Here is a 14,885-nt window from a genome sequence, read left to right as displayed (position 1 = left end):
GGAGGGACTGATGCTAAAGCTAAAACTCCAGTACTTTGGCCACCTGATGTGAAGAACTGATTCATTGGAAAAGACCTTGATGCTGGGAAAGATTAAAGGTGGGAGGAGAAGGGGACGACAGAGGATGAGATGATTGGATGGCATCATGGACTCAATGGAGATGAGTTTGAGTAAATTCCAGGAATTGGTGATGAACAGGGAGGCCTAGCATGCTGCAGTCCATAGGATGGCAAAGAGTCAGATATAACTGAGCAACTGAACTGAACTGAACGCTGCTCTCACCATTGCAGGAATAACCACAATTAGTCAAATGTAATTCCTCCCTCTCAGGAACTTTATAACACATTTCCCATCTTTGGTTTTGTCTAAATATGATGTTATTTATTATTACAAAAATAATTAAATTCTAAGGACACACTTGAAACTAGATTGATGTGCATCAGAAAACCCCAGGGACTTCCCTGATGGTCCAGTGGTTAAGTCTCCGTGTTGCCACTGCAGGGGACTTGGGTTCGATCCCTGGTCAGGGAACTAGATCCCACATGCCACAACTGAGTTCACATGTCGTAGCTAAAGATCCCATGTGCCACAACCACCCAGCACAGCCAAATTAAAAAAAAAAAAAAAGAAACCCCCATTGTTCCGTTGCAGAGTTAGATAATTTTAGAGACTGATGTTACATCTACTTTAAGACAGAATGCTATACACTTTGTCCTCCCACAAAAGGACAAAGTCATCCTTCCCCAGTGATCCAAGAGTGAGGAGTAGCTCTGAATCCATATTTCATGGATTTTAGAGAGTTTCAGTCAACCAAACATTCAGTCATGACTTTTGAATTTGTATGTATATGTATAGGTGGCTCAGACATAGACAGCCTACCCGCAATGCAGGAGATGGTGGCAGGAGCTGTAGGTTTGATTTCTAGATCAGGAAGAGGAAATGGTAACCCACTCTAGTATTCGGGAAATCTCATGAACAGAGAGAGCCTGGTGGGCTCCAGTCCGTGGGGTTGCAAAGAGTCTGACATGGGTTGGCAACTAAATGACAACAAGTGTATGCTCTGTAAGTTGTCATGCCTTAGAGGAAACACTATATAGCTACCTAACCTTGGAATGTGTGAGAACTGTAGAAGGAATATAGAATTTTCTGAAATTATTATCTGTAAGCCATTCTTATTGGTCATGTATGTATTATGTATATGTAATATTCATTTAAAGATGTTTGAAATAATTTCGTTTTATTAAATTATCTTGCTTCTGTTTCTAGCTGAACTCATCCTGAAAGAAGCACAAATCAAAGTAAACCACTCTGACAGAACTCCTCTGTCTTCCTCTGCCAAGGTATGACATATAGTCTTCTTAAAGGGCAAACAGGGCCATTTGCTTTTTCCTGTACATAGTTGTCTCTTATCACTTACTTCCTAAACCTTTAAACAAGCTGAGGAGATTAAGTTCATTTTAACACAAGGTAGACAGATGAGAGCAGAGAAAGGGGAGGAGACTCAGCAAGTTGGGGAAAGGCTGAGATTGAGAGCAAAGATGAACTAAATGTGGGGTGAATTGGAAACAGTGGGGAAGGACATCACAACTCATTTCTTTAAAATGAAGGAAAAAGTATAAAGAAAGGGAGAAAATAATGAAAAGCTAAAAGAAAAAACTAGCCTATCAAGTCTCCCTGAAAATATCTCTTCAAATTATAGCTCCCTATGGACCTAAATGAATGGGGAGAGCAAAGAGAACACTAATAAGCAATCCTTCTTTCTACTGCCAGGAGTGATATACTATAATTATGAATATTAATAACAGTGCTTCCAGCTTGCAAAACTCTTTTCTTATGAGTTATTCAACACAGTTCATAAACATTCTCTGTAATCCTTGCAATATGCCCATGAGTAAGATAGGTTGTAAAGAACTGTTGTTATTAATTACAATACATAGCAACTAAGAGAAAAAGAATGTTGCTACAGGACATGTAAGTTTGCTAACTTTTACCAAAAATACGGTACCAGACTTTCTACTGTGGTGCATATTTATCATTTGGCATATTTCTTTGCTTGCATGGGGTAAGGAGGTGTTTGGAGAAAAAAATGCTTTACTTCACCCTTCCTTCTTCCTCTTCTACAGTCTCAGTGTAGGAATTCTTTCTGTAATTTGCTCTTAAACTTTCAAGGACCAAGGCTGTGTGTGAGGAAGAGCTCTCATATCTAACTGTCATGAATACGGGATGAAGTCAGAGAGTAGCACATGGTAATTCCCCAAAGTGCTCCATGGTTTTCCCAAAACTCTTTTACCTATTTCTTTTCACTTTTTTTTAAGGTAAATGTAGACCTATCTTATTGTTACAGATTTTTTAAAGAAAAGTTTAAGCTTTATTTTGTCTCTTAAAAAAAAATCAATTTCCTTAGCTTCATGTATTTGCATGACAAGAGAAACAGACGCTTTCTAATGGGTCAGGACCTCCCTTTCTTCCTGCCTGAGCCCATTACCTCTCACCACCTCTCTGCTCTGTGCTCTTAAGTCCATTGACAGAAAAGGTGGGGACGTCTTTGAGCAACTTGCTTTGTTGCTCTGATGTGCACTGACTTCTTTAACTCAGAGAAGAGAGCTAAGCAGAATGACCTCAGCTTTTGACCTCTTAAATTCCTCTAGGCAGTTGAGTGGTTGAATTTGAAGTGCAATACTTACCAAGCATTTACCATTTTCTTTTACAAGTCAGTGAAAATAGGTTCACTCCGTGGTCTACCCATCAAATGAGATGCCCATCTTTCATATCAGGTGGATGGAGCATGTTAAAAGTTTGTTCTTATTTGTGAAATAGTGATGATGCATTATTTCTTTTCTGCCTGACTGGAGGGAAGATACTAGAGATAGAGTTAGGAATGAGCTGATATATCAAGTTAGAAGAAAAGAAAGACAGGCAGGCACTGGTATGGAGGCACTCTGAAAGGGAGAAAATCCAGGGATGGGATATTCTATAAGGGGAAAGTTTGGGGAGTATTAGTGAGGACTGTATGGAACTTGATAGAGAGGAGACATTTTCTTTTGGCCTTTGCTAAAATTTTGTAGTCACAATTTCTGTTTTTTCCTGAAAAAAGCCTTAGTGATAGATCACATGATGAAGCATTGTCCATTCTCACAGACAAAGGCCAGGTACACGGAATGACTTTTCCCAGGTTTTCACACTGTTTGTGTGAAAGCCATTGTGACTTTAAAGGGAGCAGTGGCTCTTTCTCTAAAGACAGAGAGGACATTGGAATATGCGCAAAAAGAGAACTGTGGGCTTGGATTTGGTTTGTCTTCTTAGCTGTTGGAACTTCATATCTATCAAGTATTTATTGAGTACTTACTGTGGTAGAATTGCATTAGGCAGTGTGACCTGTCACTGTTACCCTTGTGAAACCTCTGGATAATAGGATAATAAATATCAACTCAGCTCTCATTAATTTAATGGCATTATGTTCTCTCCTAACCAAATGTACTTTTCTAGGATGTATTACAGAAAGCTCTGGAAGATGTTAAAGCAAAGCAGAAGGTTCTTCAAGAGAAGCAGAGGTAAGACAGGAGATTTTCTGTTTGTTGGAACCCCCTGAAACTCTGATTTCACTGTCGACAGATTTGGTCATTATTATGACAGTTTCTCTTCCTTAGCCTGTGACATTTTATGCTATTCATCATTTTATGATGAAGAAGTGAACTGCTCAGGGGGTCAGCTGGCAGCTTCACTTTCTCTATGTCTTCTGCTATTTGAACTCTGAATGGTTAGTCCCAGTTTCTTCCATCTTCCAGTACTGCTTTCAATTTAAGATGGATGATATTTCAGGTAAAAGTATCACTTATATACAATTAAAATAAAAATAGCAAGCCTGTATTACAAAACCATTGTTTACATTGGTAAGGTTGACTTGCTGTCCAGCTCGGGTGTCAAACAAATTAAACTGAAAATAATAGCTGTTGTCCAAGTTAAGCCAGACTTCGAAAACTGTGGTAACTTTTACAAATAAATTTTTAGGGACGTGTTACTGGTTTTCAGCGTGTTTTGGTATATGTGAATTGTGATGTGCTATATGACCATGTGTGTGTGAGTCGCTCAGTCAAGTCCAACTCTTTGTAACCCCGTGGACTGTAGCCCACCAGGCTCCTCTGTCCATGGGATTCTCTAGGCAAGAACACTGGAGTGGGTTGACATTCCCTTCTCCAGGGCACCTTCCTAACCCAGGGATTGAACCTGGGTCTCCTGCATTGCAGGCAGATTCTTTATTGTCTGAGCCACCAGGGAAGCCCACTATATAACCATAACTTTCCTCACAACTTAAATTTGAACTGTTAAGTATGCATGTATCAAAATAAACAATAAATAACTGCCTTAGGATTCTTTACTGAAAAGCAAAGGCCACTTTAAAGTCTTCAGAAAGAAAGAGCTGGTTGATGACTTTTTTGTTATCACAATGATAGACATAAAAGGTGAGCAACCTATATTTTATAATAATGCTAGTTGGGGTGGACTTGTTTTTATAGCAAAATGCTTTTTTTAATATTTGAAGACAATCAGTATGCCATATCGCAGAGTGATTACATCATACCCTCTAATACTCTGTTTTGGGGTTCTTTACAAAATCAGTATTCTTTTTAGTTAAACAGCAGGGATCTAATTATAGAGTAGACATTTTTGAGAAAAAGTTTGATTCATATATATTTAACCCTACATGTTTGTGCATTTAAAAATACATAATATATTCATGTCAGTAACTCCCTCAAAAAATCTAATGTCATAATGTCTAATCTCTGTCATTACATCCACATAGAAGGACTGCTGAAGCTTTATTATTGTCCTTTAATGATAGATATATTTAATCCGTCCAGCAAGTATATTATATTACTTTTAATAGCCCATGATCATGAATTTGAAAAGAAAGAAGCTGTTTCTGTGGAATGAGGGGAGCTACAGGATGAGTGGAGGGAAAGAACTATGTTTGATACCATTCTTGGTGGAAAAGGAGAATGACATTTGCCACGCACCTAAAGTCTTCCAGATTCATGCTGAATATCATCTCTTTTAATCCTCATGGCATCCCAAGTGGCTAGACGGATACAATTCCCATTTTTCAGACGAGACGAAAAGTTGAAGTGGCTCATCCATAGTCATATGGTTATTACAAAGATGAGCTTGTACTTGAAGTCATGCCCCTCTTTCTGGTTCTTACATGCAAGTGCTTTTCAGCCTCCTGCTCCTATGATGGTTTCTTGTGTATTCTGCTGTCTCTTAATTTCTGCTTTTATACTTTTAATGCAAATGTCACATAAAACATAGTCCAGCAGATAGAGTCAGAAAAACAGAAGCTGTTGTCCTTGTAAACATGCTTCATTAACTCTGATTTACTTTGAATATGGAAAAAGAAAACTGAAGAATATCTTTTGGCACATTCCAATCTGTGTAGGTCAGGAAGCAACAGTTAGAAGTGGGCATGGAACAACACACTGGTTCCAAATAGGAAAAGGAGTACGTCAAGGCTGTATATTTCACTCTGCTTATTTAACTTATATGCAGAGTACATCATGAGAAATGCTGGGCTGGATGAAGCACAAGCTGGAATCAAGATTGCCAGGAGAAATATCAATAACCTCAGATATGCAGATGACACCACCCTTATGGCAGAAAGTGAAGGAGAACTAAAGAGCCTCTTGATGAGAGTGAGAGAGGAGAGTGAAAAAGTTGGCTTAAAGCTCAACATTCAGAAAACTAAGATCATGGCATGGTCCCATCACTTCATGGCAAATAGATGAGGAAACAGTGGCTGACTTTATTTCTGGGCTCCAAAATCACTGCAGATGGTGATTGCAGCCATGAAATTAAAAGATGCTTACTCCTTGGAAGGAAAGTTATGACCAACCTAGACAGCATATTATAAAGCAGAGACATTACTTTGTCAACAAAGGTCCCTCTAGTCAAGGCTATAGTTTTTCCAGTAGTCATGTATGGCTGTTAGAGTTGGACTATAAAGAAAGCTGAGCGCCGAAGAATTGATGCTTTTGAACTATGGTGTTGGAAAAGACTCTTGAGAGTCCCTTGGACTGCAAGGAGATCCAACCAGTCCATCCTAAAGGAGATCAGTCCTGGGTGTTCATTGGAAGGACTGATGTTGAAGCTGAAACTCCAATACTTTGGCCACCTGATGCCAAGAGCTGACTCATTTGAAAAGACCCTGATGCTGGGAAAGATTGAAGGCAGGAGGAGAAGAGGACAACAGAGGATGAGATGGTTAAATGGCATCACCGACTCAATGGACATGGGTTTGGGTGAACTCCGGGAGTTGGTAATGGACAGGGAGACCTGGTGTGCTGTGGTTCATGGGGTCGCAAAGAGTCAGACGTGACTGAGCGACTGAACTGAATCTGTGTAGAATATTTAGAGGTTTGAGAACATGCTAAACGTTAGAAATCACATTCAGTGTTAGAAATACCTACATTTTCACATGGTCAGATGATTATTTTTCAAAAATGCTGCAATGTACATTTAGGCCAGTTAATGTTTCATGATTCTGCTGACTTTCTAGTTCTTAAATTTAAATTGGCAAACTCATTTGTGAATAAAGGAATGCTTATGTTTAACTGGTATGGTTGTTGCTGATCGTGTTTATGTAAAATGCTTGGCTATAGAGAGATACTGAATGCGCCAACTAGGTTTTGCAAAATACCTGGATATTTTATATATATATATATGTGTGTGTGTGTGTGTGTGTGTATATAGTTCCTTTATGTTTACCTTCTGAGTTATTTAATTATTAGTTTGTAAAATATATATTTTTACTTAATGATTTTTTTTAACTTTCTAAATGTAATGCTAGAGAATTAAAAAAAGCAAGGACACTCACCCTGTTCTTTGGTGTGAACATAGAAAACCGAAGCCAAGCTGGGATGTTCATTTATAGCAGTAACCGCTTGATCAAAATGCACGAGAAAGTCGGGCCACAGTTGAAACTGAAGTCCTTGTAAGTATGTTTTTGTTTTCAGAGGCACAGGCAGGATGAGGGAAGGTGTGGTAGGATCCTGTCTTTGGAGTTAGATGAGTAATTAATCATAATGGGAGCAGGTGTCATGTCCCCCATCCACCCTTCCCATTAACGTGCAGGCATTCATCTGCCTAATTTATAATATCAGTAGGATTGCATGCCTGCTCTAAGGAAAAAGCACACTTTTGGAAATTTTACCATTTCTGTGCCATCTACTCGGGTGAAGTTGCTGATATTTCTCCAATTAAAAAATAATGCAAGCAGAGTAAAAAAATTTTAGAAAAGAAAAATCCATAGTCTTGTAACACAACCCTTTCAACATTTTGTGTAGCCCCAGCATGAATGAGTTCTTGCCAGTTACCTGCATGAGCATATATTCTTAGCACTCGCCAGCCTGCCTGGATTCCAGAGGAATACATTCTGGTGCTTTCCCAGTGGTCGGTCTGAAGCTCTCGTGAATTACGTAGAGCCCTGAAGAGAGACTGTAGAAAATTACAGAATCAGACAGGATAACCATGAGCAATAGGATAGCTCAGGGGAACATTTCTTTATCTTGTCCCCTCACTCTCAAGGAGATCATGATTCATTCATTTGTTTATTCAGCAAGCACTGGTATTATAGTACCATGTGCCAGGCACTGTACCAAACTCTGCAGACAGAATGGTGAAGACCTACTACCTTTTGCTAAGGAACTTATAATCCAGTGAGAAGGACAAGTGTATAAATACATATTTTTTATATTGTGTGGAAACAGTGAGAATGATCTTTTAAAATATAAATTAGTTTACTGTCTTGCTTCAAATCCCAGTGCATGTAGAATAGCACTGGTTTTCATATTCTGTCAGTGATCTGGCTTCTGCCTGGCTCTGGAGCACCTGCTCCGATACCACCCTCTGACAGCATTCCCTGCACGCTGGCAGGCATCTTGTTTCTCAAACATCCTAAACTCATTTCTACCTTTGGGCCTTGACATTTGCTCTTCCCTCTGCATTGAACTTTCTGTCCTCAGATCTTCTTACTGAGGGTCCTAGCATGTCACTCAGGCATCAGCTCTGAAATCTGCTCCACAGGAAGGTCTCTTGGACTATCTAATTAAAATTAGCCTCTGACATCACTCCTTCCACCTTATCTCTCTTCACATATTATGGCACCTGCTGTGTTTTGCTTACACCGCTTATACCATCTGAAATTATCTTGTCACCCGTAATGGCTTTCAGCCTTTAAGGGAAAACTCATAAACAGGGACCTTATCTTCCTTATTCATAACATATTCCTGGTTTCTGGCATGGGACCAGGTGCTGAGCATGAATGAATTGATAAATGAACAAACAAATATCTGTTATAGGCAAGGACCAGGTGCAAAAAGAGCCTCTTAGGAGGGGCAGTAAACCAAACCTGGGAAAGTTAAGTTAGGTCTCCTGGAAGAAATGATGCCCAAATTTAGGCTTACAGAATGAAGAGTTGAAGGAAGGGCAGGGTGGAAAGGGAAAGTGATGGAAAACATGATGGAAAGCCCCAAATTGGGAAGGCATGGCTTGTGCGCCAGTCGTAGGCACAGCCCCTGGGAGCCCCTGAAAAGCCCGATTTCTGGATGCCTTTTCCCCAATCAGGTTACAGCACTAAGCAGAAGAGCCCAGCCACATACATCAAGAGCTGCTGAAATGTGAAAAAAAATCAAGTTTATCCATCAGGCTATTCCTTTCTCAGATAGTACAGTGTATATTCCCTTAATAGATTTCACTGAGCACCCGTGGACCTCTGCAATGATGAGGAGAAATCCAACCTGACAGGTGAAACAAGGATGATAAAAAGCGACTGTCTGGCCTGTATTGTTAAGACGACTGTGTCAGTTTATCTCTGCAAGGGATTGTTAGGGGTGTTTACTGCTTCAAGGCCTCATTTCCCTACTCACTCTGACTCCCCATGTCAGGTTATAGGTTTAAAAAAGGAGTCATATTAATTCAGTAATGACATATTAAGAAATTTTATATTATGGGACCAAACACAACTGGAATGACCATAGACTTACATTAAAAAGTACAGTTATAACTTGTTAACTTTGACATGCTTTGGACGAAATGACTGAATTTATTTTTTTAATTGATTTTGAAAGATAAATACTAGCCTTTTCTGTTTTCTTAGCTTAATTTCACGTAATTTATATATGTATTTATTCTTCCAGACTCGGTGAAGGTGTAGTTGGAATTGTTAATATACCCTTGGAGATCATGGAACCATCCCATAATAAGCAGGAATTTCTCAATGTCCATGAGTATAATCATCTTCTAAAAGTTATGGGACAATACTTGGTCCAGTACTGTAAGGACACCGGGATCAGTGAGTATTCAGTAGCCATGATAAGAGATGCTTAATGGGGATTAAATTGATGATGTCTGCACGCTGGAATGATTGTACTGATTCAGATAGACAGTAACCCAAAAGCCTGAAAGAGAGTACCTGAATTAATAAAACAAACAAAGGGGAAATAGGAAAGAAGTTAGAATCTTCCCTAGAGTATTACATGAAAAAGAAGGCAGCAGGTTAAAAATTATAAGAGGAGGGTGATCAGAGAGCAGTATGCAATGGCAGCTGATCATGTAGGAAGGGGGCAGAAGTTTGCTGGAAATAAGCTGAGAACCACCCAAAGGACACTCTAGGACTCTACTGTATAGGAATGCAGACTCCCACACAGACCTAAGCAGCTCCTATTGTTGTTGTTCAGTAGCTAAGTTGTGTCCAGCTCTTTGCATCTCCATGAAATACAGCACGCCAGGCTTCCCTGTCCTTCACTGTCTCCTGGAGTTTGCTCAAACTCATATCCATTGAGTCGGTAATGCCATCCAACCATCTCATCCTCCTTCTCTTCCCCTCAATCTTTCTATAGTGTAATCATTGTTGACCCTGAATAATTGTAGATATGTTAAACCCTGTTTTGTATATCTGACAAGTCTTGAATATGTTAATTACAGAAAGATTTAGAAGAAAAATCACTATATACACTTAGAAATGTAAAAAGGAGAAGTCAATAGCACCCCACTCCAGTACTCTTGCCTGGAAAATCCCATGGATGGAGGAGCCTGGAAGGCTGCAGTCCATGGGGTCACTGAGGGTCGGACATGACTGAGCGACTTCACTTTCACTTTTCACTTTCATGCACTGGAGAAGGAAATGGCAACCCACTCCAGTATTTGTGCCTGGAGAATCCCAGGGACGGGGCATCCTGGTGGGCTGCCGTCTATGGGGTCGCACAGAGTCTGACACAACTGAAGTGACTCAGTAGCAGCAGCAGAACTTATCTAGAAAATCTGATTTATTCAGATCACCTCACTCTCCAGAGACGCCTGACAATTAAGTGGTGTGATGATGATGAGTGATTCAGTCGCTAAGTCGTGTCTGACTCTTAACAAGTCCATGGATTGTAGCCTGCCAGGCTCCTCTGTCCTTGGAATTCTCCAGGCAAGAATTCTGGAGTGGGTTGCCATTTCCTTCTCCAGGGAATCTTCCTGACCCAGGAATCAAATCCAGGTGGAGACAGGTTCTTTACCGACTGAGCTATGAGGGAAGCCACATGAAGTGGTGTGCTGTGCATTAATTAAGCTTCCTTTAAATTTTGCAGACATATGGCTTCATTTATGGAAATACATAGGCTACCGTGTATTTGTTCAGTGAATTGCATGAAGTATGTATAATTCATGCATATCAAAAATTACATCCTACCCTTGAGACAACTTAAACTCTTATTATTGTTTCACTTGAAGTTGTAATTTTAGAATTTTTGTGCGTGTGTTCCCACTCTGCTCAGTCCTGAAATTGTCTCATACCGGTGAAACAGGAAAGAGTGAAAGAACTCAGGGGAAACAAATATAAAGGTGGGAATGACCTTGAGGGTGTTAATTTCCTGCCAGTGCTGGATTTTCCTGTCATGGTCTAAAGCCTCCTCAGAGTGTGGTCTGTGGACTAGCAGCGTCAGCATCACCTGAGGGCTTGGTGTACATGCAGAATCTGAGGCCCCACCCAAGACCTACTGGATTAAAATCTGCATGTTAGCAAAGTCTTCAGGGGATGTGAACACACAATAAAGTTTGAGAAACACTTCTCTGAAAAGTACGTGCGTGTTACTCATGCTTAGCAAAGGCATACTTTTTCACATGTATGTTTTGTTCTCAGAGACATGTTTAAAGCTATATTGAATGTAGGAAAGACTACGTTATTTGGCAGGGTGTGCTTGAAGCTGTATAAAACATTGGAAGGTACGGAGTGAGGTTGTGTAAATCAATGATCTACTCACTGGTCTTTAAATGCTAGCATAACATGGTTCAGAAAGAAAATGTTAAGCATTTGAAAATTATGTAACTTCCTCCATCTTCATATTTTCTCCATAATCCCTTCTTTATCTTGTTTATCCTTGCTTATCTTTGTTCAATCGCTAAGTTGTGTCTGACTCTACAACCCTGTGAACTGTGGCACACCAGAGTTCCCTGTCCTTCACTAACTTCCAAGGTTTGCTCAAACACATGTCCATTAAGTCTATGATGCCATCCAGCCATCTCATCCTGTCACCCACTTCTCCTCCTGCCCTCAATCTTTCCCATCATTAGGGTCTTTTTCAGTGAGTCGGCTTTTCACATCAGTTGGCCAAAGTACTGAAGCTTCAGCTTATCCTTAGAATAAAGAACTAAGTCCTCAGAAGGAATTAGGCATTCAGTTTAAAGCTTATAGGAATGATTTCAATCCAGCCCAGATTTACTCAAGACAGTCTTACACAGTCCTGATTGTAGGGGTTGTCTCTGTAAGTTCCTTTGGAGTGTGGGTGCCCTCCCAACATGGTACTGTCAACTCCACAGAGTGTGACTTGCCAGGTTTTTCCCCTCTGTGTAATTTCCTATCCCTATTTTATCTACCTAACTTTTTCAAAGTCTTCTCAACAGAAGATATAGTATGATTCAAAATAAGTAAGTTATCAGATCAGATCAGTCACTCAGTCATGTCCGACTCTTTGCGACCCCATGATTCACAGCACCCCAGGCCTCCCTGTCCATCACCAACTCCCAGAGTTCACTCAGACTCACGTCCATCGAGTCAGTGATGCCATCCACCCATCTCATCCTCTGGCGTCCCCTTCTCCTCCTGCCCCCAATCCCTCCCAGCATCAGAGTCTTTTCCAATGAGTCAACTCTTTGCATGAGGTGGCCAAAGTACTGGAGTTTCAGCTTTAGCATCATTCCTTCCAAAGAACTCCCAGGGCTGATCTCCTTCAGAATGGACTGGTTGGATCTCCTTGCAGTCCAAGGGACTCTCAAGAGTCTTCTCCAACATCACAGTTCAAAAGCATCAATTCTTTGGTGCTCAGCCTTCTTCACAGTCCAACTCTCACATCCATACATGACCACAGGAAAAACCATAGCCTTGACTAGACGAACCTTTGTTGGTGAAGTAATTTCTCTGCTTTTGAACATGCTATCTAGGTTGGTCATAACTTTCCTTCCAAGGAGTAAGCATCTTTTAATTTCATGGCTGCAGTCACCATCTGCAGTGATTTTGGAGCCCAGAAAAATTAAGTCTGACACTGTCTCCACTGTTTCCCCATCTATTTCCCATGAAGTGGTGGGACCAGATGCCATGATCTTAGTTTTCTGAATGTTGAGCTTTAAGCCAACTTTTTCACTCTCCACTTTCACTTTCATCAAGAGGCTTTTGAGTTCCTCTTCACTTTCTGCCATAAGGGTGGTGTCATCTGCATATCTGAGGTTATTGATATTTCCCCCAGCAATCTTGATTCCAGCTTGTGTTTCTTCCAGTCCAGCGTTTCTCATGATGTACTCTGCATATAAGTTAAATAAACAGGGTGACAATATACAGCCTTGACGAACTCCTTTTCCTATTTGGAACCAGTCTACTGTTCCGTGTCCAGTTCTAACTGTTGCTTCCTGACCTGCATACAGATTTCTCAAGAGGCAGATCAGGTGTTCTGGTATTCCTATCTCTTTCAGAATTTTCCACAGTTTATTGGGATCCACACAGTCAAAGGCTTTGGCATAGTCAATAAAGCAGAAATAGATGTTTTTCTGGAACTCTCTTGCTTTTTCTATGATCCAGCAGATGTTGGCAATTTGATCTCTGGTTCCTCTGCCTTTTCTAAAACCAGCTTGAACATCAGGAAGTTATATTTGTATGTTAATCACTAATGGTTAAAAACGTGTTGATGTCCTAGTTCCATAACTGTCCATGAATGGAGTTGGGGCTAGAGGTTGCTCTCACAAAAGATGTTCCTCTAGAAAGAAAGCAGAGAGTGGAGAAAGGAGAGTGAGCATGTGTATTTCCTCACATATCTCACAACTACTTCAGTATCAAACTGAATCAAGTAATCAAGGTCAGAATTGGTAGTCTCAGGAATTGTGTTGAGGAGATTGACCTTCAGGTCTCTGCTTATTAATTCCCACAGGAAGAAGCAAAGTTATGTAATGCTTGACTAACCCTCTGAAAGTCAATATTATAGACACACGATTTTAATGAAAAGTATTTGGGTAGATTTTTAACCTTATAAATAAAAGATGCAATTTTTGTATTTGCTGTAAATCTGATCTGTTTCTATGGAAAATTGGGCCCTTGTATTTAAAAATCCAATCAGCAGAAAAAGAAATGGCGAGGTAATGATTTTGTGTCATTTGTCAGATCTGCGTTTACTTTTGGCACAGTTGATGCTAAGAATCTCAGAAGTATTCTTGTCTCTGAGTCTGTCCTCACGTCACTGTCTGCTACTGTGTTTTCTGAAACTTTATGCATCCTTACAGTAAAATGGAAATATTAATCATCAGCTTTTTGGAATGGAGAGAGAAGGAGAAGGAAAAGATAGGGAGAAATAGCAAATGAAATCTGAATTTGAACAGAAGTAATTACATAGAAATGTATTACTAAAATTTTTCAAAACAGATTATAGCTGATCAGCTAAAATGAAATTTATGATGCAATAAACAACCTTTACCAGCAGAACTCAAATTATAGGGCCTGGGTTGGCAATAAGGTTAAAAGTTGTTTAATCCAGTCACCCACCCCCACCATGCATGAATCCCCTTTACCTCACCCACCCCTGCCCCAGGCATTGTGTATATGTATCTGTTCAGTCATATCAGTCATGTCCGCCTCTTTGAAACCCCATGAACTATCTATCACCCACCAGGCTCCTCTGTCCATGGGATTTCCCAGGCAAGAATACTGAAGTGGGTTGCCATTTCCTCCTCTACGGGATCTTCCTGACCCAGGGATCAGACCCACATCCCCTGCATTGGCAGGCAGGTTCTTTACCACTGAGCCACTTGGGAAGTCCCAGGCAAGTGGAAGCCATTTTATGCCTAAACAGGGTAAAATTTTTCTCATGAAAGAAAAATTGCTACTTCTTGAGGCAGCTATGAATCTTTGCACAACTGTATTAGAAAATACATTTTTATATTAATGTCAAATCTATTTCTCATGTGTTCTTTTATTCATTCATTCATCGATGCCAGGCGCAGAATGTTACAGGACCGATAAATCAGACGAGGTCCACCCTCTCTGGGAATTTACAGTTTAGTAGGGCTAACACCATGCTTATTTAACTTATATTGTCACCCTGCTTATTTAACTTATATGCAGAGTACATCATGAGAAACGCTGGGCTGGAACAAGCACAAGCTGGAATCAAGATTGCCAGGAGAAATATCAATAACCTCAGATATGCAGATGACACCACCCTTATGGCAGAAAGTGAAGAACTAAAGAGCCTCTTGATGAAAGTGAAAGAGGAGAGTGAAAAAGTTGGCTTAAAGCTCAACATTCAGAAAACTAAGATCATGGCATCCAGTCCCATCACTTCCTGGCAAATAGATGGGGAAACAGTGGAAAC

The 14,885-nt window shown here is 40.2% G+C and overlaps 1 protein-coding gene across 1 annotated transcript in view; it reads left to right on the top strand.

Moving 5' to 3' along the window:
• Positions 1-14,885, top strand: part of MORC1 (MORC family CW-type zinc finger 1) — a 151,708-nt gene that overhangs the window by 47,913 nt on the left and 88,910 nt on the right. Inside the window, 4 exon segments of the mRNA XM_027550561.1 lie at positions 1,267-1,340; positions 3,487-3,551; positions 6,842-6,985; positions 9,189-9,343. Of these exon segments, the coding sequence (XP_027406362.1) occupies positions 1,267-1,340; positions 3,487-3,551; positions 6,842-6,985; positions 9,189-9,343 (438 nt within the window).

The sequence above is a fragment of the Bos indicus x Bos taurus genome, chromosome 1, assembly GCF_003369695.1.
Source record: "Bos indicus x Bos taurus breed Angus x Brahman F1 hybrid chromosome 1, Bos_hybrid_MaternalHap_v2.0, whole genome shotgun sequence".
NCBI lineage: Eukaryota > Metazoa > Chordata > Mammalia > Artiodactyla > Bovidae > Bos > Bos indicus x Bos taurus.
Note: the sequence above shows the minus strand (reverse complement) of the source record. Positions and strands in the feature narration are given on the sequence as shown.